The sequence below is a fragment of the Acinonyx jubatus genome, chromosome D1 (genome assembly GCF_027475565.1).
Source record: "Acinonyx jubatus isolate Ajub_Pintada_27869175 chromosome D1, VMU_Ajub_asm_v1.0, whole genome shotgun sequence".
Taxonomy (NCBI): domain Eukaryota; kingdom Metazoa; phylum Chordata; class Mammalia; order Carnivora; family Felidae; genus Acinonyx; species Acinonyx jubatus.
Window position 1 is genome coordinate 5089330 of NC_069390.1, and position 19516 is coordinate 5108845.

At 61.2% G+C, this 19516-nt stretch overlaps 2 protein-coding genes across 2 annotated transcripts; both read left to right on the forward strand.

The window, feature by feature from the left end:
- Nucleotides 1-205: 205 nt before the first annotated feature.
- Nucleotides 206-9127, forward strand: ALDH3B2 (aldehyde dehydrogenase 3 family member B2). The gene is made up of 10 exons (XM_027045517.2): nt 206-453; nt 3839-4001; nt 4400-4510; nt 4726-4846; nt 4998-5083; nt 5203-5284; nt 5497-5883; nt 6226-6392; nt 6971-7070; nt 7343-9127. The coding sequence occupies exons 1-10, from the start codon at nt 395-397 to the stop codon at nt 7756-7758; spliced, it is 1692 nt and encodes a 563-aa protein (XP_026901318.1). The 5' UTR covers nt 206-394; the 3' UTR covers nt 7759-9127.
- A 4577-nt stretch (nt 9128-13704) lies between these two features.
- On the forward strand, nt 13705-18599 carry ACY3 (aminoacylase 3). Its single transcript, XM_053202653.1, is given in 10 exon segments — nt 13705-14576; nt 15346-15499; nt 15501-15533; nt 15782-15866; nt 16007-16042; nt 16045-16101; nt 16301-16340; nt 16342-16366; nt 18233-18289; nt 18292-18599. Coding segments are annotated over 10 exon segments (1032 nt in total). The 5' UTR covers nt 13705-14331; the 3' UTR covers nt 18592-18599.
- Nucleotides 18600-19516: the final 917 nt, after the last annotated feature.

Sequence of the window (19516 nt, forward strand, 5' to 3'; positions counted from 1 at the left end):
GGACCTGGGTGGGCCATAAAACCCTGCTGGCTGAGGGCTTCCTGGAGGAGGCAGCATTTCCCACCAGGGTCCCACTGATCTTTTCATCCTAAAGCCCCCTGGGGGATTTGTCTCCTTCTCACACAACTCCCTGCCAGCACACTCAGACGGAGTTGCCAGACCTGTTCTCTAAACAAATGCAGCCAACTCCCAGCCCAGCCTGGGGAGGGGTGTAGGTCTATGAATTAAGAGGCAGCTTCTGCTAGGTCTCCCCCACAGCTGCTCCACTGCGGGGCTTGGGCACAGGAGTCTGGTAGAAGCCGACAGGCTGCTGGGGCTCCTGGGAGGATTGGCAGACGGCAGAAGCAGGGGTGAGATCGGGCCGAGGAGCAGAATCAGCACACCTGGAGGCAGAATGTCAGGCAAAGAGAGCAAAGGTGCAGCGAAGGATCCAGGGTCGGAGCCCACACTGGGGTACGTGGGGCCCTGCGGTCGGGAGCCCGCAGCGCGAGGGAGTGAAATGTGGGGCCACAGGGCCAGGGGTCGGGAGCGGGCTCAGCTCAGGCAGGTGTCACTGCCCTGCTCCGGCTGTGCCTTCTGACTGGATCTCACTTCCCCCTCCCCACCCCCCCACCCCCCACCCCGGGACAGGCAGGTTCCTGGGAACACCCTTGGAGGAACCATCCCTCCAGGCCTGTGCTGGTCTGGCCCCAGGGGGTGGGGGTGGGGGGACAGATCCCATCCTTCCCGGAGGAGCTCCCCCGGAGGAGCTCCCAGGCTGGGGGAGGAGGCAGCATGTGGACAGACTGGGACCAGCCAGGTGTCACCAGGGCTGGGATGGGGATGGCTGGGGAGTCGGGAGACGAAAAGGGGGGAGCTCCTTGGGAGGCGAGGCCAGAGCTGTCTTTGAGATAGGGTTGTAAAAGCGACGCTTACTGACATTTCTTTCTGCTTCTGGAAGTATCGAAGCTTACTACGGAACATCTGCGAGAGGCGGAGGGATGCTAGGAAGTCAATAAAAAAGCCCAGGGTGCACCTTGGTGCAGGGTCTCAGTGCCGGTGGGGTGAGGGGCAAGGGCCACACAGACTGGGACTGAAGCCGCCACGCAGCAGCCTCGAGGAGGGCAAATCGGGTGGCCTCTCGGAGCCCCGGTTTCCTCATCCTTCCAACGGCGCAGTAACGAAACCCGCGAGGCTCAAAAGAGACGTCGCACACCAAGCACTCAGCTCCGGGGCACCGGCTGTGTTCCCCATCTAGCCTGTGTTCTGTGACGTGCCCACGGGCCGCGGGATAAATTGCAGGGCCCTGCCCAGCTGTGTCTTGTTTCTCAAACCCCGGGCACACGCGCGTCCCTCTGCCCAGAACGCGTGCCCCCCGAGAGCCTCCGCCCCTGCCCCTTCCCCGCTGCAGCTGGCTCCCGCTGGTGGGGCCTGTCGCCGGCCTCTTGGAGCCTGTGGCACACCCTTTCACGCTTGGGAATTGCTTTCAGTGCCACCGTTCTGTGTTTGATTTTTTTTAATGTTCATTTTTGAGAGAAAGAGAGAGAGAGACGGAGAGCGCGAGCAAGGGAGGGGCAGAGAGAGAAGGGGAGACCCAGAACCCGAAGCAGGCTCCAGGCTCCGAGCTGTCAGCACAGAGCCCGATGCGGGTGTTCGAACTCACAAACCGTGAGATCAAGATCTGGGCCACCGACTGGGGCCACCCAGGCGCCCCTGTTCTTCTGTGTTTAGACTGCGAGGTCCCGAAGGGCCGACCGAGTCTTCTGCAGTCACCCACATGGTCCCGGCCCGGCCAAAGCCTCCCTGACAAGCAGCCGGGAGTTTCTTGTCAGCAACTCCTGAGGCCTTGCTCCCCTGCAGCAGGGAAGGCACGACAGGGAGGCACCTTGGATGAGAAGCAGGAACCAGCTGGTCATCTCCAGCCCCACCCCTGGCCTTGCTGCTGACCTCACCCCCCACCCAGCTGTCTGTTTCCTCACTTACTGGGCAACAGTGGGGATGGGGCTGGGGATCTGGCCACCCATAAGCTGAGTCTGAGATTGTCCCCAGGCACCCCAGGTGTGCACAATGGGGACACAGACAATGACGGCTGAGAAAGGCAGGGAGCTCCTGCCCTGCCTGCCTCACCTGGAAAAGGTACGATGGGCTGGGGCCAGGATCTTGGGATGGACATCAGGACACCCAGGTGCCATAACTCGTCCCAGACTCCTCCGCTCTGGGCCTCGATTCAGGGCTGAGGCTTTTGACCCTAGAGAGGTACTAGGGAGCCATGGACAAAGTTAGAGCAAGGCTGATAGGACCAGGAGCTGTTTGAACCGCAGGCAGGGAAAGCTGGGTGAGGGAGGGTGATGCTGGCATTCCAGGCAGAGCTCTGGGACTGAGGGTGGGCAGTGCCGTGGTCCACTCAGGCCTCGCTCCTCCGGGAAGTGCTCAGGAGGAAATGGGGCTCTGCTGTCTGGGGCAGCGGTCTAGGTGGGACGCAGTTCCCCCCTCCCCCCACCCCCGGGCCTGGCTGTGGGAGGGCATGACCGGGGCCCCCTTCCAGCCCGTGACAAGAACAAGTCTTTACTGAGCAACTACTGTGGACTGTATCCTCTGGACCCTGTGGTCCAGAGCCCCTGTCGCCACGGAAGGGAGCGGACAGTGCCGGGAGTGACGGCCTCACCGCCAGGGGGAGGGAGGCATCTGCAGACCGCCTGGGAGTGTGTGCAGCATCTGTCCCGTCGCCCCGAATTCCCCCGCTGGGACAACCCCCTGAGCTGGGCGCTAGCTGCTTTCCTTGTGTCATGGCTTCTGAGAATAGTAACCACGGCCGCCGACGTGCGCTGAGGGCTGCACGGCCAGGCCTGTGCTGTGTGCTCCACAGAGGCGGGCTGTTCCCACTTCCCAGATGAGGAGACTGAGGCTCGGAGAGAAGGAGTGACCGGCCTGAGGCCCTGGGAGTGGTGGAGGCACGGATGGGACTGCCGGCCTGCAGGTGCCCAGGGGAGAGGCTGAGCCCCATCTCCTCCACGGCCAACGCGCTGAGGTCCTGGGCTCCGGCCTTCGAGATGCGGCTGAGGACAGAGGACAGCCCAAGACCACACGGACAGACAGACACACACACAGAGACACACACACAGACACACACAGGCACACAGAGAGACAGAAATATGCACACGGACAGACAGACACAGAAAGACAGGGAGGCACACAGGTAGCCTCTGGGTTGGGGTGCTCAGAACCCCCTTTTGCTCTAGGTCTAGGGAATGCACCCCTTCTGCTGGGCCCCTGCTCCCTGGCCTCCCGCAACCCCCCCCCCCTCAGCCCTGCGGGGGTTCCCTTGGGCCGTCTGGCTACGGCCCAGAGGGATTCGAGGCCCCAGGCTCTCTCAGCTCTGCCAACCTGGCCCTCCGCCTCTGCCTTTCCGCGCATGCTCGCCCACCAGAATGTTCCTCTGCTCCTTGCGCTGAGACCCTCCAGGACCACCTCCCCAGAGCAGACACGGGGCCCTCCTTCCGCTGCGGGCACCTGTGGATGGCATGCCCGGCCTCGCTTTCCCCGTGAGCCACTGCAAGCATTCTGTTAAGAACCCTCAGAGTCCCTGCTTCAGGCCCAGAGGGGGCCCTCCGTGTCACCCGTTGGATCCCTGCTTCTCAGCTTTGCTTGCGGCCTGGGTGCCATGGCTGGAGGGGACCCAGGCGCGAGTGTGGGTGGGGCACACACATTGGAGGCGCGGGGTGCAGCCCGGGCCCTCTGGGGCTACACGTGTGTCCCTGCCGGAGTGTCCTGAGCCCTCGTGGCTGCGGCCAGGGCCGGGGGCGGGGGGACTGGCCGTGAGGGTGGGGGAGCCCCGGCCCACGCCGCCCCCTCCCTGCAGGATGGACCCCTTCGCGGACACGCTGAGGCGGCTGCGGGAGGCGTTCAGCGCAGGGCGGACGCGGCCGGCCGAGTTCCGGGCGGCGCAGCTCAGGGGCCTGGGCCGCTTCCTGCAGGAACACAAGCAGCTTTTGCAGGAGGCGCTGGCGCAGGACCTGCACAAGGTGGGGGCGGGGGGGCGGGGCCGGGGGCGCAAGGCTGGCTGTGCCCCCCACTCGTTCCTGTTTGTTGCACAGACCCTTCCCGGGCGTGCAGTGTGGGGTAGGCGCTCTACGACATTAACTCACCCAAACCTGTGGGGCGTGGTCCCCATGGTACCCATGGGGAAACTGAGGTGCATGGGGGTGAAGACACCTGCCCAAACTCCCACACCCGGGAAGCGGCAGAGTGGAAGCTGGAGCCCGGGCCACCTGTCCTGGGGTCCACGCTGCTCACCGCTCACCGTGCCGTTCCTCGGGAACTATCTCCACATCCCGGGGTGAGGATTCGTGGGGACCCCACGCCCTAGATCCCCTCCCCGCCCTGCCCCAGGCCCGATCCCTGAGTTCCATCTCCACGGCAGGCAGCTTTCGAGACAGACATATCCGAGCTCATCATGTGCCAGAACGAGGTCGACCTCGCGCTCAAGAACCTGCCCACCTGGATGAAGGACGAGCCTGTGGCCAAGAACCTGGTGAGCCAGCTGGCCCGGTCAGGGGCAGTGCCCGGCGGCAGTTCCAGCACAGGCCTCTCCCCCACCCTCGTCCCACGGCGAGCCACTGATGCTCTCGGGACCTCTGTGTCTTCATGAGGACTCCGTTGCACAGGCACCTCGGGGACACTGGGGGTGGCTTTGGGGTGCTCCCCCCCCCGCAGCGCCTCACTATGCCCCCCACCCCTGCACTCCAGCTCACGCAGATGGGCTCTGCCTTCATCCGGAAGGAGCCCTTCGGCCTGGCGCTCATCATCAGCCCCTGGAACTATCCCGTGAACCTGACCCTGGTGCCCCTGGTGGGTGCCCTCGCCGCAGGTGAGGAGAGCGTCCTGAGCCCCCCTCCCCACCCAGCCCAATAGCCCTTCCCTAAGAGGGCCCCGGCCTCTGGCCTGTTCCTTGCATCTCTGCACTGGGTGGCTGTCGGGGCCCTGGCCTCTCCCCACGTCTTCCACCTCTGTCCCTGCAGGGAACTGTGTGGTGCTGAAGCCGTCAGAAATAAGCAAGAGCACAGAGAAGGTCCTGGCTGAGGTCCTGCCCCAGTACCTGGACCAGGTGAGGATGGCCCCCCCACATCAGCACCCGGTGGCCCACCCCCCACCTCTGTCAGCTGGGAGGGGTCCAGCCGTCCCCAGGGCTGCAGTATCTCCTGAGCCGCCTGTCCCTCCCTACAGAGCTGCTTTGCCGTGGTGCTGGGCGGGCCCCAGGAGACGGGGCGGCTGCTGGAGCACAAGTTCGACTACATCTTCTTCACGGGTGAGGGTGGCCTCAACCAGTGTCCCGGGGGGGAAGGCTGCGGAGGGAGGAGGTGGTGGCCAGGAGGGGGAGCATCCCAGATGGCGATCAGCCCCTGGGCCTTGGAAGGTGGAATCTGGGGGCAGCTAGGCCTGGGGCACCTGCCAGCCGACAAGGTACAAATGGGCCAGGAGAGGGGGGGCCTGGACCCTCGTCAACTCCCGTGTCCCCAGGGAGCCCTCGGGTGGGCAGGATCATCATGTCTGCGGCCGCCAAGCACCTGACGCCCGTCACGCTGGAGCTGGGGGGCAAGAACCCCTGCTACGTGGACGACGACTGTGACCCCCAGACCGTGGCCAACTGCGTGACCTGGTTCCGCTACTTCAACACCGGCCAGACCTGCGTGGCCCCCGACTACGTCCTGTGCAGCCCTGACACGCAGGAGCGGCTGCTGCCCACCCTGCAGAGCGCCATCACCCACTTCTACGGCGAGGACCCCCGGAGCTCCCCGAGCCTGGGCCGCATCATCAACCAGAAGCACTTCCAGCGGCTCCGAGGCCTGCTGGGCTGTGGCCGCGTGGCCATTGGCGGCCAGAGCGACGAGAGCGAGCGCTACATCGGTGAGCCTGCCGTCCTGCCACGACCCCTGTGGGAAGGCCCGTCCATGAGGCGGGTCCTGCCTGGGCCGCGAGTCTGGGCTGCGAGTCTGGGCCGCGAGTCTGGGCCGTGAGGCTCCCACCTGGGTCCCGAGGCTCCCACGGCTGCACTGGCCGCGCCCAGCCTGGACCCTGGCTCTGGGAAGACCGCTGGGAGACGCAGGCGCTCCACCTCAGCCCCGGCCAGGCTGGAGAACCCCTCACGGTCCTTCCTGGGGGCCATGGGGACACTGTCTTCCCCAGAAGGTCGCTGAGCCCTGCCCGAGGCCCCCCTCCCCAGGGCTGAGCCGCCCCCTGTGCCCGCAGCCCCCACAGTGCTGGTGGACGTGGAGGAGACGGAACCCGTGATGCAGGAGGAGATCTCCGGACCCATCCTGCCCTTCGTGAACGTGAGGAGCCTGGATGAGGCCATCGACTTCATCAACCGTCGGGAGAAGCCCCTGGCCCTGTACGCCTTCTCCAACAACAAACAGGTGGGGGCTCGGGTGGGGCTGGGACAAGAAAGGGGTTTAAAAAAGGTGCAGACTGGTGACCTGCCCCCATCACAGCCCACCCTGGGAGGGTTAGGGCAGCACCACTTGGCCAACGGTTCCCTGCACAAGGCTCCTGGCAGGGAGGGCTTGGGCAGGGCCGAAAGCCTGCCAGATGCACGGCTGGCCAGCCGTCTGCCCCGGCCGGGTTAGCCTCCAGCTAGACGATGGGGTGCCTTTTTCTATCTGGCCTGCTCAGAGAGCCCCTTCTTCCTAAAGTGCACGAAGGCTCTGTGTGGGCAAGCAGAGGCCCTGAAGGGGGAACGGGGCAGAGCTCCGGGGGACCTGACAGGCAGAGGGACATGCCTGCCAGTGCATGGCTGGTGCTTCCTACCCTTCCTGCCGCCCCTCACGGTCACGGGCTCCCTCCATGTGGAAGGGGCTCAGAGGCTCAGAGGGGAGGTGTCTCAGCAGAGGACGGGAACAAAGGGGGCTCCTCTGCTCCCAGTGGAACGGTTGAGGGCCCAAGCCCTCTTCCCGGATCACAAGCCCACCACCGGCCGCCCCCCTCCTCCCCCCAGGTAGTGAACCAGATACTGGATCGGACCAGCAGCGGGAGTTTCGGAGGCAATGAGGGCTTCATCTACCCGACTCTGACGTCCCTGCCGCTGGGGGGAGTCGGTGAGCCCTGCCCTCCTCTACCCTCCAGCCCCCACTCCCAGGGAAGCCCGGGTTGGTACTCCGATCCCCGGAAGGCCCAGTTTCGCCTTCACTCTCTTGCTCCTGGCCCCGGGTCTCTCAAGACCTCAGTTTCCCTATCCGCACAATGGCTTTTTGAGTGGCTCAGCTTTCCCTGAGCTCCTTGCCAGCTCTGGGCTCCCACTTGGGCAGGAGACTGCTGCTGAGGCTGGGGGGGCTGCCGGCCTCAGCCCCTCCCCTCCACGCCCACGCAGGGAACAGCGGGATGGGACGATACCACGGCAAGTTCTCCTTCGACACCTTCTCCCACCACCGCGCCTGTCTGCTCTCCCACCCCGGCCTGGAGAAGCTCAATGAAATCCGCTACCCTCCCTACACTAACAGCAAAGAGCAGCTGGTCGGCCTTGGGGTCCCAAAGCTGCACCCTTCTGTGAACACCCTGTGCCCCTCCAGTGCCCTACCCCCACGATCCCTCTGTCCTGCCGCTGCCAGGTGTTCAGTGTGGGGCTCGGAAGGAGGGGATCCTGTCCAGGAGTGCAAAGATTGTCTTCTTGGGCCTTTGTTTCAACAGACCCTTGGCTGGGCAGGACCTCTGGGCCTTTGGTCCACTGTTTTCAGGGCCAAAGTCCTTGCCTGTGGTCTCCTGATTCAGCTTGGCTATGCCTGGTGATGGAATTCTTGTGGTTAGAAAGGACTCCCTTGTATCAGATCTATAATTAGGCCCCCCAAATGCAGAGCGATTTCTAACAGCACCACTCACACCTGGTTTGGGGAGCTGACATAATCTGATTTTGAGCCCGGACCTGGCTAGTTGCCGAAGTCACCCGAAAGGGTGTCCCTGGCAAGGACTCTGATGCTGTGGGTAGGTGGAATCAACAGGAAAGAGTACAAGGGGTGATTAGTCACGTCTGCTCTGGGCACAGGAGGGGGTGTGCACATTCTGGACATGTCTATCATCCGGCCGCAGACTCCCAGGAGGAGATCGTGGTCGGCAGAGTCTAAACCTAGGCACTCCATCCGACATATGGGGACACTGAGGTTTAGAGACAGCAGGGGGCCGAACCGAGTTTATACAGGAAAGCAGGGCAGAGCTGAATGATGGCGGGTTTCTGGAGAAATTTGGAGGGGGGGGGGGCATCAGTAAACAGAATATATCTAGTGCATCGTGACCTGCCTCTTACTCTTCCCCAAATCCTCATCCTGGGAGCTCACTTCCAACCCCCCCCCACTCTTCATGGGGCTCCTCACCCCTCAGAGCCATGGGCAGACTGGGGGTGTGGCCTCCGGTTGAGGGAAAAGGAGGAGGATGGCCATCTTGCACACCACGATCTCTGAAATGTGGCCCCCGGTGACCATCTAGTCAATGAGGGCATCTATCTATGGTGTTCAGATTCTCTAGTCCCCTGATGATGGCAGCCTGGTCTGCACGGTGATGGGGGACAGCTTGGCTTAGGCCACATGCCGTGTCCACACATATTTAGAAGCCTCGCCCAGAGGAAGGGACTGATACAATCAAGTTGCTGGTCCCTCCGCGGCCGGGAGCTCCGGTGGGTGGCCCCAGCTTCTTTCGCAATTGTCTTGGGTATTGTTTAGAACACACAGGACGTGGAATTATGTCACTGACCGAGTCACTGTACTCGGAGGGCAGTCCGGCCTCCTTGGCAAGATGCCATCCTGCTGGGGCACTGGGGTGGCCCCGCTCTCTACGCACCCGATCTAGTCAGTATCTCGGGCTCGGGCTCCAGCGAGGGCATCAGCTTCCCAACTCCCCGGGGTTGTGCCATGTGAACGGAGATGAAAACCGGGGAGGGAGGAGTAGCTCAGGCTCTTGCAGGTGAATCCAAAGGTCTTTCCACATCCGCTGCCCCCACAGAGGCGTGGGCACAAGCTTCCACCCCTCAGCTTCCCCTGCTCAGAGCTGCCAGGTTAATCCCTTTAAAACAGCCCAGCTGTCGTTGCCAAGGGCTAAAGGCCACGGCTCGCTCACGAGCAATCACTGGCCAGATGACTTAGAGCTCAGCCCGCTGGTTGCTGCACTGGCCGCCGTGCGAGAGGCCGTACCCGGACTATGCCAGGTGAGTATTAGAAGTCATCCCAAACCCCCAAATCCCTACAAAGGCTCACACTTCTCTCACCTTCTTAAGGGTTGCACCTTATCAATCACGGCTTTGGGGACAGCACGAGTCTTACCAGACAATCCCCCAAACCTCCCAACGCCGCCTGGGCTTTGAGTTTTCTGTAGATAAATCCGTCTTTTCCTTTGCAGGTGCGTCAGGAAAGTCCCTGCAGCAGAGGCAGACCTTTGCTTGTTAACATTGTATCAGCAATGCCTTGGGTCCGGGTCACTGATGTGGGGAAGGAGAACGGGGACAGGTCCCCAGCCACCACCCCACGACAGAGGGAGGGCGGGGCTGCGCAGGTAGCTTTGGGGGAGCCCTTGACACGTTCATCGCCGTCCCTCCCACACGAAGGCAAATCGATCTTAGCTGTCAGAAACCCGTATTGTTGGTCTTTTCTTCGAATCTCCTGGCGATGAGGCGCTTTTGTAGGCATGCATTTTTGCCAAACCACTAGGGTAAAACAGTAACTCTCTGTAAATGACAATAGACTTGACAATGGTCAGGGTTAGAGATCTGATGACAGTTTGTTATAGCACACGGGGCAAGGGAGCCTCTCCGGCAGTCCGTATTTTATTTGTTTTTATTTTTTTAAGTTTATTTATTTATTCTGAGAGAGAGGGAGAGGGAGAGAGAGAGAGAGAGAGAGAGAGAGAGAGAGAGAGATCGAGCCAGAGGGAGAGGGGCGGAGAATCCCAAGCTGTCAGCTCAGAGCCTGACGTGGGCTCGAACCCACGAGCCGTGAAATCATGACCTGAGCCGGTCACTCAACTGACCGAGCCACCCAGGCGCCCCTGCCAGTCTGTATTTTAAAAGTCTCTTGGGGCGCCTGGGTGGCTCAGTCTGTTAAGCCTCCGACTTCAGCTCAGTTCACGATCTCACGGTCCATGAGTTCGAGCCCTGCGTCGGGCTCTGGGCTGATGGCTCAGAGCCCGGAGCCTGCTTCCGATTCTGTGTCCCCCTCTCTCTCTCTGCCCCTCCCCTGTTCATGCTCTGTCTCTGTCTCAAAAATAAATAAACGTTAAAAAAAAATTTTTTAAAGTCTCTTGCCTCCTTTTTGCCTTCAGTCTCTGTGGGCAACGTTTGGGTTATCTCCCGGGATGTTTTACATTTACAGACCAGACTTAACAACCTCCAGGGACAAAGAAAGAACGCAAGTTGTCTCTTAGGACTTTTGGGGTAACTGCTATTTAAAAATTTTCCGTAAAGGGGCACCTGAGTGGCTCAGTCGGTAAAGCGGCCGACTTCAGCTCAGGTCACCATCTCGCGGTCTGTGAGTTCGAGCCCCGCGTCGGGCTCTGTGCTGACCGCTCAGAGCCTGGAGCCTGTTTCGGATTCTGTGTCTCCCTCTCTCTCTGACCCTCCCCTGTTCATGCTTTGTCTCTCTCTGCCTCAAAAATAAATACATGTTTGGAAAATAAGAGAAAATAAATAAAAAAATAAAAATAAAAAATAAAAATTTTCTGTAAGTTAGGGGTCAGAAAGCAGGGCGCATTTTGTCTGTTTCCTCATCATTTGCTGCAGCATCACCCTCTCCAACTTCATCGGTTTCTCAGAGATTCCGCCTCTTAGTGTCCCAGTCCGGCTGTGTCACAGTGCCGGGGTCTTAACCTTAACCAGCTTGCACCCTCCCTGGGTTGCAGACGGCAGGCCGAGGCCTCTAGTTCATCACCCTGGTCTCCCTCCCAGCTCGTCTGCCAGCCTGAGGCCGACAGAGCAATGGACACCACGCACCTGTCTCTAACCTCGGCAATTCTAACTTGCTTCCCTTTTCTTTTTTCTTTAGTTTACTTATTTTGAGTGTGAGCTTTAGTTTACTTATTTGAGTGTGAGACAGTATGAGCAGGGGAGGGGCGGGGAGCAAGAGAGAAAGAGAGCGAGAATCCGAAGCAGGCTCCACGCTTAGCGCAGAGCCCCCCACGCGGGGCTCGATCCCACGCCCCGGCGATCATGACCTGAGCCGAAGTCAAGAGTCTGACGCTTAACCGACTGAGCCACCCAGGCGCCCAGGCCATTCTAACTTTCCATCTGGAGCTGCAGCCTCGGGGCCCGCGGAACTGCTCGCGGCAGAGGTCGGCCCACCGGGGCCCCCGTGGCTTCCCTCCTCTTCCGCAGGGCACCACGTGCCGCTCTGCCGAGGAGCACGGACGACGGCTGGCGTCTTCGGGCGTCCCCTGTGTTCACACGGCAGTCCGCAGTCATCTGACACAGGCCGCCGCTTCTCGCACGGAGGCTGATGGCCAAGTTGGGATATCCGCACCCCCCCCCACCCCGAAGATGCCTCCTTCCCAAGGTCCATTTCTTTGGTCTCCTGGCTGGCTCACCAGGGGTTGGTCTGAACCCCTCTCGGGAGCTTCCCAGGTGTTACCTAAAACCGGCCCCCATCTGCGGAGGGCGGGGACTGATCAAGGAAGAGGCAGGTCATTCTAGGTTGGTAGGTGGCAGTGTTAATAAGCCAAAGGAACTTACATACGAGGCCCGTCTGGGGCAGCAGCAAGACGAGTGGGTCCCCTCGCTGCCCGCCAGATCTTATAAGTTTACACAGAAAGAGGCCTTAACCGGGTACAGTCACGTATACCGCGCAGGGCTATAGCTTTGGAGCAGCCTCCGGGAGCGGGAAAGGCACGCTTCAGAGAGCCTTGAACTCCTCCAGGCCTCGGCTCAGCTCTTCTCTCTTCCCGGGACGCCCTCCCTCTACCTCTAACCCACCCCTGCCTCCCCTCGGGCACTGCCTGTCTCGCCTTCTTGCAGTAGCCGGGGTCCCCATCACTCCGCTGCCACACCGGTACCGGGTCCCTCAGCGTGTCTGGGCCTCCGCTCCCTTATCTTGCAGAACGGGGCTCCCACTTCTGTCTTAGAATCGCTGTCGGGGTTAAAAGGGACCACGCGTGTCCGAGGCGCAGGGGCCCCCAGACTCCTACAGAAGCTGTGCCCTCCCAGAGCTTCCCGGGGCTCCGTCACAACCGTGAGGTTTGTGCCAGAAGGCCTCTCCTTGTCCTGCTGCCCTGAGGCTTGGGTGTGGCCCAGGTGTAGGAGGGCACACGACACGGATCCAGCTGTGGCCCTCCGTCTCGCTCACGTTCGCTCGATGACCCCTCATGGGGTCGCGCGTTCGGGGCCCCTTGGAGACCAGTATGCGTACCTGAGAAATACCCACCAAGGCCCGGATCCCCGGGAGACTTGCCCCGGCCTCCCGGGAACCTGTCAGGGATAACACAGTCTTCCCCCTCCTGACGCACAGGCGACTGAGCAACAAGTTCTAATTAAAGGCTAGCTGTCGGGGCGCCTGGTGGCTCAGTGGGTGTCGGGCTCTTGATTTCAGCTCAGGTCGTGACCTCGCGGTTCGCAGGCTGGGGCCCCGAGGGGCAGAGCCTGCTTGGGATTCTCTCCCTCTCTCTCTATGCCCCTCCCCTGCTTCTGCTCTCTCTCTCTCTCTCTCAAAATAAATAAACATGAAAAAAAAAAGAAAAGGTTAGCTGTCAGGTGCACGCAAGCCCTTTGATGGCACTGGTCACCTCGCTGTGTAAGTAAGGTCTGCAGACGAAAGTTCCCGACTTCACGGAGAATAACCACCCAGTTAGGTCATCGTCAGCTCCACCCGCCGTCAGTGGGTCACCCTGAGCAGAGCTGCGTAAAGCTTATGGAGTGGCCTCCTTCGCTTCCCGGTCTGAAAGGGCCTTCTCAGCCCGGGAGATACTTTACTGTCCCTCCTCCACCTTCCAAACCGGGGTGTGGGAGGCCCAAACTCAGGGCCCTGGAGTCTCGCCCAGTGTAGGTGACTCACTGCCTGGTTCTGCCTCCCTCCTCGGTGACCTCCGGACTGTCCTTAGCTCTTCCCTGACAGCTCGACCTGGAGGCCGCCAGGGCCGGGTGTGGGGGAACTTCCCCCTCATCCTAGCCCCCTTGACCCTTGAGAGCAGCAAGGAAGGGTGGGCTCAGACCGGACCCCCCCCCCCCGGGTTCCGACTCCAGCTCTGCCCCTAATGCCCTGTGTTCCCTTGGCATTTTGTCTGAGTCTCGGTTTCCACATCCGTAAAATGGGTCTGAGGGTCATTTCCCAAAACAGAGCAAACCGATTCCTTTGCGTCACGCCTGTCCCTGAAAATGACCGAAAATACTGGACAAAACATTCCGAAACTTTGTTTAAAGCATCAAAAAGCTGGAAAAGTGGGACCTCACAGATCATAGCCCTTTAGGGTAAAGGTGACCTGGGAGAGACGCTGGCCCTCTGGGGTTACAAGCACAGAAGCATGTGGCTGAGGGGGTAAAGGCAGGGGGGGGGGGGTGTTCCTCATCTGGGCATCTGCCAAAGCACAGACCTCTTGGGGTGGGGGGGGTGGAGGTTGTCTTCATCTCAGGCCTTAGAGAGTCCTCGCAAGTAATTTTCCAAGTGTGCGTGCAGCTTCCCCTCCTGGTCCTGGGAGGGAGGGCTGGCCCCACTCCCAGAGGAGGGATAGAGGGCACGGACAGGAGCCTGGCCACGGGACCTGGGCTCTATGTGGCCGCAGCAAGTAGGAGTGTGGGGTGGGGCCAGGTGGGGAAACAGCAGCCCTGACCCCTGGGGGGCCTGGGCCAGCTCTCCGCAGGCTCGGCACAAACACTGCCCTGGGGATCTCTGGGCCCATAAACATCCGCTGGCCCAGCAGGTGCACACCCAGCCCCGGAGGCCCCGGAAACCCAGACCACCTCTGCACATAATCACCCCCTCCCTGAGGCCTCTGCACCAGCCCAGAGGGGACGGCAGGAGCTGCCTGGAACCCAGACACCCCCCAGCTAATCAGGTGACACTCCCCATGCTGCGCCCTGGTTCCCCCACCTACAAAATGGGAGCGTAGTCCTCTTGCTAAAGGGAGCCTGCCTTGGGGTCCATCTCCCCCACGGGAACGGGCCCCTCTTCCCAACATAGGCACCGGGCGGAAGAAGCCCTGAGCTGCACCCCCAGAGGCACAAACGGGGTGGGGCTGAGCTGCGTCCCACCACAACTTTTGACACACAACCTCCTTGCCCAGCTGGGATCCCTCGGGCCTCAGGGAGCTCACCACTCTGCCACTCCAGCTCTGACCACTGGGCCCCGTGTCCGTGCCAGGGTCACCTAAGCAGGTCCGCCACCAGGTTCTCCACCCCACATGTGGATGTGCTTGCTGCCTGTGCCCCGAGGGCCCCTGCGCCACGCGGCAGTGACTGGGGGCACCCAGTGCCATGACACGCCTGGTGTCTACCTGGCCCAGCACTGGCTGCGGGCCCCGGGGCAGCTGCAGAGACCCAGCTTCGCCACGCCTGGGCTGGCCAAGCCGGTGGCCACAGCTGCCGGCCGTCGCTGCATGGGCCGGGACCCCAACCGCACCTTCACCAGCGACTTCCTCACACGAGTGTCCTCCAGGCTGGCCCAGCCCCTCGGCCTGGCACTGAGTCCCCGCCTCAAGACGGTCGCGGTAGACTTCAAGCTGATCAGGGCTTCCTCTGAGTTCCCCAGACCCACGGTTTGCCTCCGACCAGCCCCATAGGCTGCATTTACCAGTCCAGCACCCCAACAGCTCTTCCTCCTCCAGTAGATGCTCGCTGGGCCCCATCTCCGAGCTGGGCTTTGGTCAGCTCAGGTGAAAAAATGGGGAATAAGACTGAGGTGTTGTCCTTAGCCCACTGGGGGACACAGAGGAAACCCGCAGCAACCACAACCCAAGAGGCTAAATGTAGGGGAGGGGGCAACATGAAGCATCTAACATGGCCAAGGGCAGCCATGGAGGGCTTCCTGGAGGAGGTTGTATCTCAGCCAAGCCCCAAAGGGTGAGTAGAGGTTAACTAGGAAAAGAGAGGAGAGGAGATTCCGGGAAAGGGTCCGGCAGGTGCAAAGGCCTGGAGGTGCGGCTGCAGTGAAAACTGATGAAGCAGGTGGCAGGCAGGTGGGGCCGGGCCGAGGGTTTGGATTTTATGGGGCCAGTGGGGAGCCGGTGGGGGTCCTAAGCAGGGCAGGGACGGCCACAGTGGCACAGAGAAGAGGCTTTGAGCTGCTCTGTCTCTCCTGCAGGGTCTCGGAGGCTTCACCCCTCCTTGCAGCATGAGGCCGTCATCCCATTAAACCTCTGATCACTGACTGAGACTGTTAGGGGGCTGACACCCCATTCCTGCTCCTGCAGTGCCAGGGCCAACCTGGATGACCCATGCAAGGTGACAAGGGCCCGAGAACTGAACCTGCTGCCGGGGCCCCAGGCCTCAGGCCGGGCCTTCGGCTTTGTCCTTGACCTGCACAGCAGCACGGCCAACACGGGCACCTGCCTCATCGCAGAAGCTGCCCACAGAGGGTCTTGCCATGCACCTGTGCCACCAGCAGGTGGCCCTGGCCCCTCGGGGGCAGTGGGGAAGGGGACAGCTGGGATGGTGCCAGTGCCTCCCCTGGCCCTCTCCTTGGGCTCCAGTCAGGGCCTCTGGTCCTTTCCTTCCCCCCTCCCTGCCAGAGGGTGGAGGGAGGCTGGGCTGGGGTGGGTAGTGCCCCGTGCTCCCTCCATGCTCTCCCCACGCCTCAGTTTCCCCTTCTTGGGGGTCTGACCCATCCCTCCTGTCCCTCCACCCCCACTGCAGAGCCCCAAGGTGCCCTGCCCAGCCCTGTACCAGCTGCCGGGGTGGGGGAGTTATAGCCTGGACCCCTTGGCCAAGAACGGAATGGGTAGGCTGCCACCTCAGGAGAAATGGGTGAGGGGGCGGGGCTTGGAAGGGCGGGGCCGCGTGATAGGCAGGGTCAAGGACCTGGGGTTAGAGCACTCCTCTCTGGGGCACCCCCCTGACCCCTCTCCTCTTGGTCCCCAGTTCTGGAGCTGGGCCCCCAGCCTCAGGGTGTGCTGCGAGCAGGATGAGGACCCTGGTGGCCAAAGTCCTGGACTTCATTGAGCTCTTCACCCAGGGTGAGATCTGCAAGGACTTGCTGGGAAACTGAGACCCAGAGAGGCGAGGGCCCGACCCGGGGACCCTGGAGCCAGGCTCACGGGTGGGCTGGGGACCAGCCTTGGGTGGCCCCCACGGCCCACTGTGTCCTGGGCCTGGAGGAAGGGACAGGCTCACACACCCAGCCTTTGGCCCAGGCACAGCCTCTCCTGCTTTAAGCACATGGAACGGGCAGCGTGGACCGGCCACGCACGGAGGCTGGGGACCGGGCATCCTCAGCTGCAGGTGCGTGTGTGTTGTTGTGGGGAGATTCCTGGGTCACAGCTTTGGTGGCAGAGGCAACTGAGGCCCAGAGGCAGGGACCACGGGTGCCTCCCACAGGGTCATCAGGACCTCAGAATCAGGATCAGAACACGAGGCTGCCCCCTCCCCCCACCAATGCCCTGCCCCTACAGCCTCCCTGGAACCCCACGGACAGGCCTGGCATTCGGGGCCACAGTGATCTGCCCGGCGCCTGCAGAGGCCAGGAGGGGCTCCTCGCAGCCTGGCCACAGAAGGCAGAGGGAGGTGATACGGAGCGGGCACCACCCAATCCACCTGCTTGCCGGTGCAAACAGGGAGCCTGTCTTTATTTTCCAAGTACTTCCCCGAGCGTCCCTCTGCACGTTAGCAGGGAATCCGGCATTCCTTCTGCAGGCCTTCCCTTCCTGAATGTCACAGGAGTCTGGCCTCCCCGCTTCTGCGCCTGGCCTGGCGGGGAGTTGATTGGGAAGATTGCGCCGCCCACCGGCTACCGCTCTGCCCGCTGCCACGTGTGAACAGATGAACCCTGTTCATCTGGGGCGTGTGTCACACTAGGTGTCACACTAGGTGCACGCCCTCCGTGGCCTTCGAGTCCTGCAGTGTCCAGGCCACAGGCCTCCCCACGCTGGGTGCCCAGCCCTAGCCTCCTTAGCAACCGTTCTCCAAGTGTCCCAACTGGCCCTCGGGGGGCGGGACGGGCTTCAGAGGGGGCCACATGCTCTGTTGGCACCAGCCCTCCCCCTGCCACGGCAAAGATCTGTCCCCCAGCCCAGTAAGCAGCCACAGCCCCCTCCTTCAGTGGTGAGTCCCAGCAGGACAGCATCGGAGTGACCCAACAGACAGACCTGGTATGCACCGGGGGCGCAGCAGAGGCTGGGCACAAAAAAGAAATATCGGAAAGAATTTGACATTTCAAAAATTGTTTAAAGAACCAGAGTAACAGGGCACTTGGGTGGCTCAGTCAGTTGAATGTCTGACTTCAGTTCAGGTCATGATCTCACGGTTCGTGAGTTCGAGCCCCGCGTCCGGCTCTGTGCTGACAGCTCCGAGCCTGGAGCCTGCTTCAGATTCTGTGTCTCCCTCTCTCCCTGCCCCTCCTCTGCTCATGCTCTCTCTCTCTCTCTCTCGCTCAAAAATAAATAAACATTAAAACATTTTTTTTAAAAGAACCAAAGTAACAATTGCAGGAAAAATCAGCCATTGGTTGGGGTTTTTTGCTGTTGTTAAAGCTCCGTGTTTGATTTTGAGGTGTTCTCTTACTTATAACAACACCGTAGTGGAGGGGCAACATCTTTTCGGTGTTTAGGGCCGGGGGCCCATCCATCGTCCTTACAGATGCAGAGCCATGACAGTTATTCCGAGTGATTTCTCCCACAATTTAAAAATTTATTTGATAGGCCATTATATTATGTTTACTCTGTGTCAGACGCTGTTAAGCACTATTAGCCGTTTAACTTAAACCTCAAGAGGAGAGGAGAAGACACCATAATTTGTATTTTACAGAGGAGGAAGCTGAAGAACAGAAAGGTTAAGTGACTTGCTCAAGGTCACCCAGCTAGCAAGGATTTGAACCTCTACTATCTGTGCCCTTAACCACGAGGCTACACTTCCACAATGACAACTGTCTTTCTAAGGCAACTTGTGTCTCCATTCTAAACACAGAGCCAGGGGCATCTCGGCAGACACCCTGTCACATTGGTTGAGAAAGTGAAGCAGTGACTGGATGAGGCCATCGGTGAAGGGCATCTCTTGGGCACTCCTGCTGGGGTTGCCCCCACAGGGGCCAGGGCAGAGGTCGGCCCCAGCAACCTTGGCCGGAGGCTCTCTTCCCAGGACTGAGGCTTCCAGACCCTACAGCCCGGTATAGCCATCTTCCAGATGTCTGGTGGTGAGGATGTGCTCTGTGGGGGGGGGGGGGGGGGGCGTCTGCCGTGTACCCCACGGTCATCAACAAGGCCGCCTACTATGAAAAGGGCATTGCCTCCATTCAGGCGGAGAAGCTCACGTTCTCCGTGCCTGCCCTGCCGCGCTGGCCCTCACCCCCACCCCAGCCCCTGACCCAGGACAGACCCACACAGTCTCAACCCTCCCATCTGAACAATGGGTCCCGAGCCAGTCTTGCTCCCAGGGCACCCCTTTGCCTTCTGCTGTATACCATGTTTCTGGCCATACCCCCATGCCTCCATACCTCAGTTTCCCATCTATAAAATGGAAGATGTCCAGGGGTTAATGGTTCATGTCCTCTGTCCTTCATGGTCCCTCTCTGTGACCTCAGGATCTGGTGCAGGTCTGGCCCAGGGTGGTCTTGGACATGCTGTGTGTCCTGGGGCCAGTGATGGCTGTCTCTGTACAGCCTATCGGTGCCCAGGGGGAAGGTCCCACTTGGAGTCAACAGAGGGCCTTCCAGAAGAGGCCACGACCCAGAAGGGTTCTCCCAACCTGCCTGCACCCCTGGGGCTGGAGAATCAGTCTGAGAGAGCAGAAGCCCATGCACGTGCCTACCCAGGCACTGTGTGTGTGTGTGTGTGTGTGTGTATGTGTGTGACTGCACACACATGTGTTTCCAAGAACTTCAATACCTTGGGTGTCCTTCTGAGGAGGTCTTTATGTGGCTGGGCACACAGCCCAGATGTGCATTTCCAATGTATAACGAGCCCGGTGCCCATGGGGACTCAGGGGGAGTCAGGGCTGGGGAAGGGGTGCAGCTCGACAAGGCTGTCCCCACCCAGGACAGCCGCCCGGGGGCAGGGACGCAGGGAAGAGGTACCTTGGCCTGGGGTAGGGGGAGTCCTACCAGGGGGGCTGGAGGTCCTCAGCACCCCAAGAGGGAGCAGGCGCGGGGTCTGCTGCTGGGTCCCCTCGGTCCTGACCCAGGCCCTCTCTGCAGGGCGTCCACACAAACCAGACTGGACACAGCCCGCAGCTTCTGCACCCACCTGAGCCTGACAGGCCGCGGCTCCTGCCTGACAGCGGGGCCGGGGGGCCCAGAGCGCCATCCTCGGGAGGCGTCTCCCCCCGGCCCCTCTGCACCCTCGCCTGGCCCATCCATCTCCCCGCGGCCACAGCTGCCACGCGGCCTCCTGCTATTGAGCAGCGAGATGAGAAGGTGTGAAGGATATGGGGGCGCCAGGG

Coding starts and splice junctions, on each gene's coding strand:
- ALDH3B2 (XM_027045517.2), top strand. CDS start 395: ATGTCAGGCAAAGAGAGCAAAGGTGCAGCGAAGGATCCAGGGTCGGAG. Junction 454..3,838: donor GGGTCGGAGCCCACACTGGG/GTACGTGGGGCC, acceptor CCCTCCCTGCAG/GATGGACCCCTTCGCGGACA. Junction 4,002..4,399: donor TGGCGCAGGACCTGCACAAG/GTGGGGGCGGGG, acceptor TCTCCACGGCAG/GCAGCTTTCGAGACAGACAT.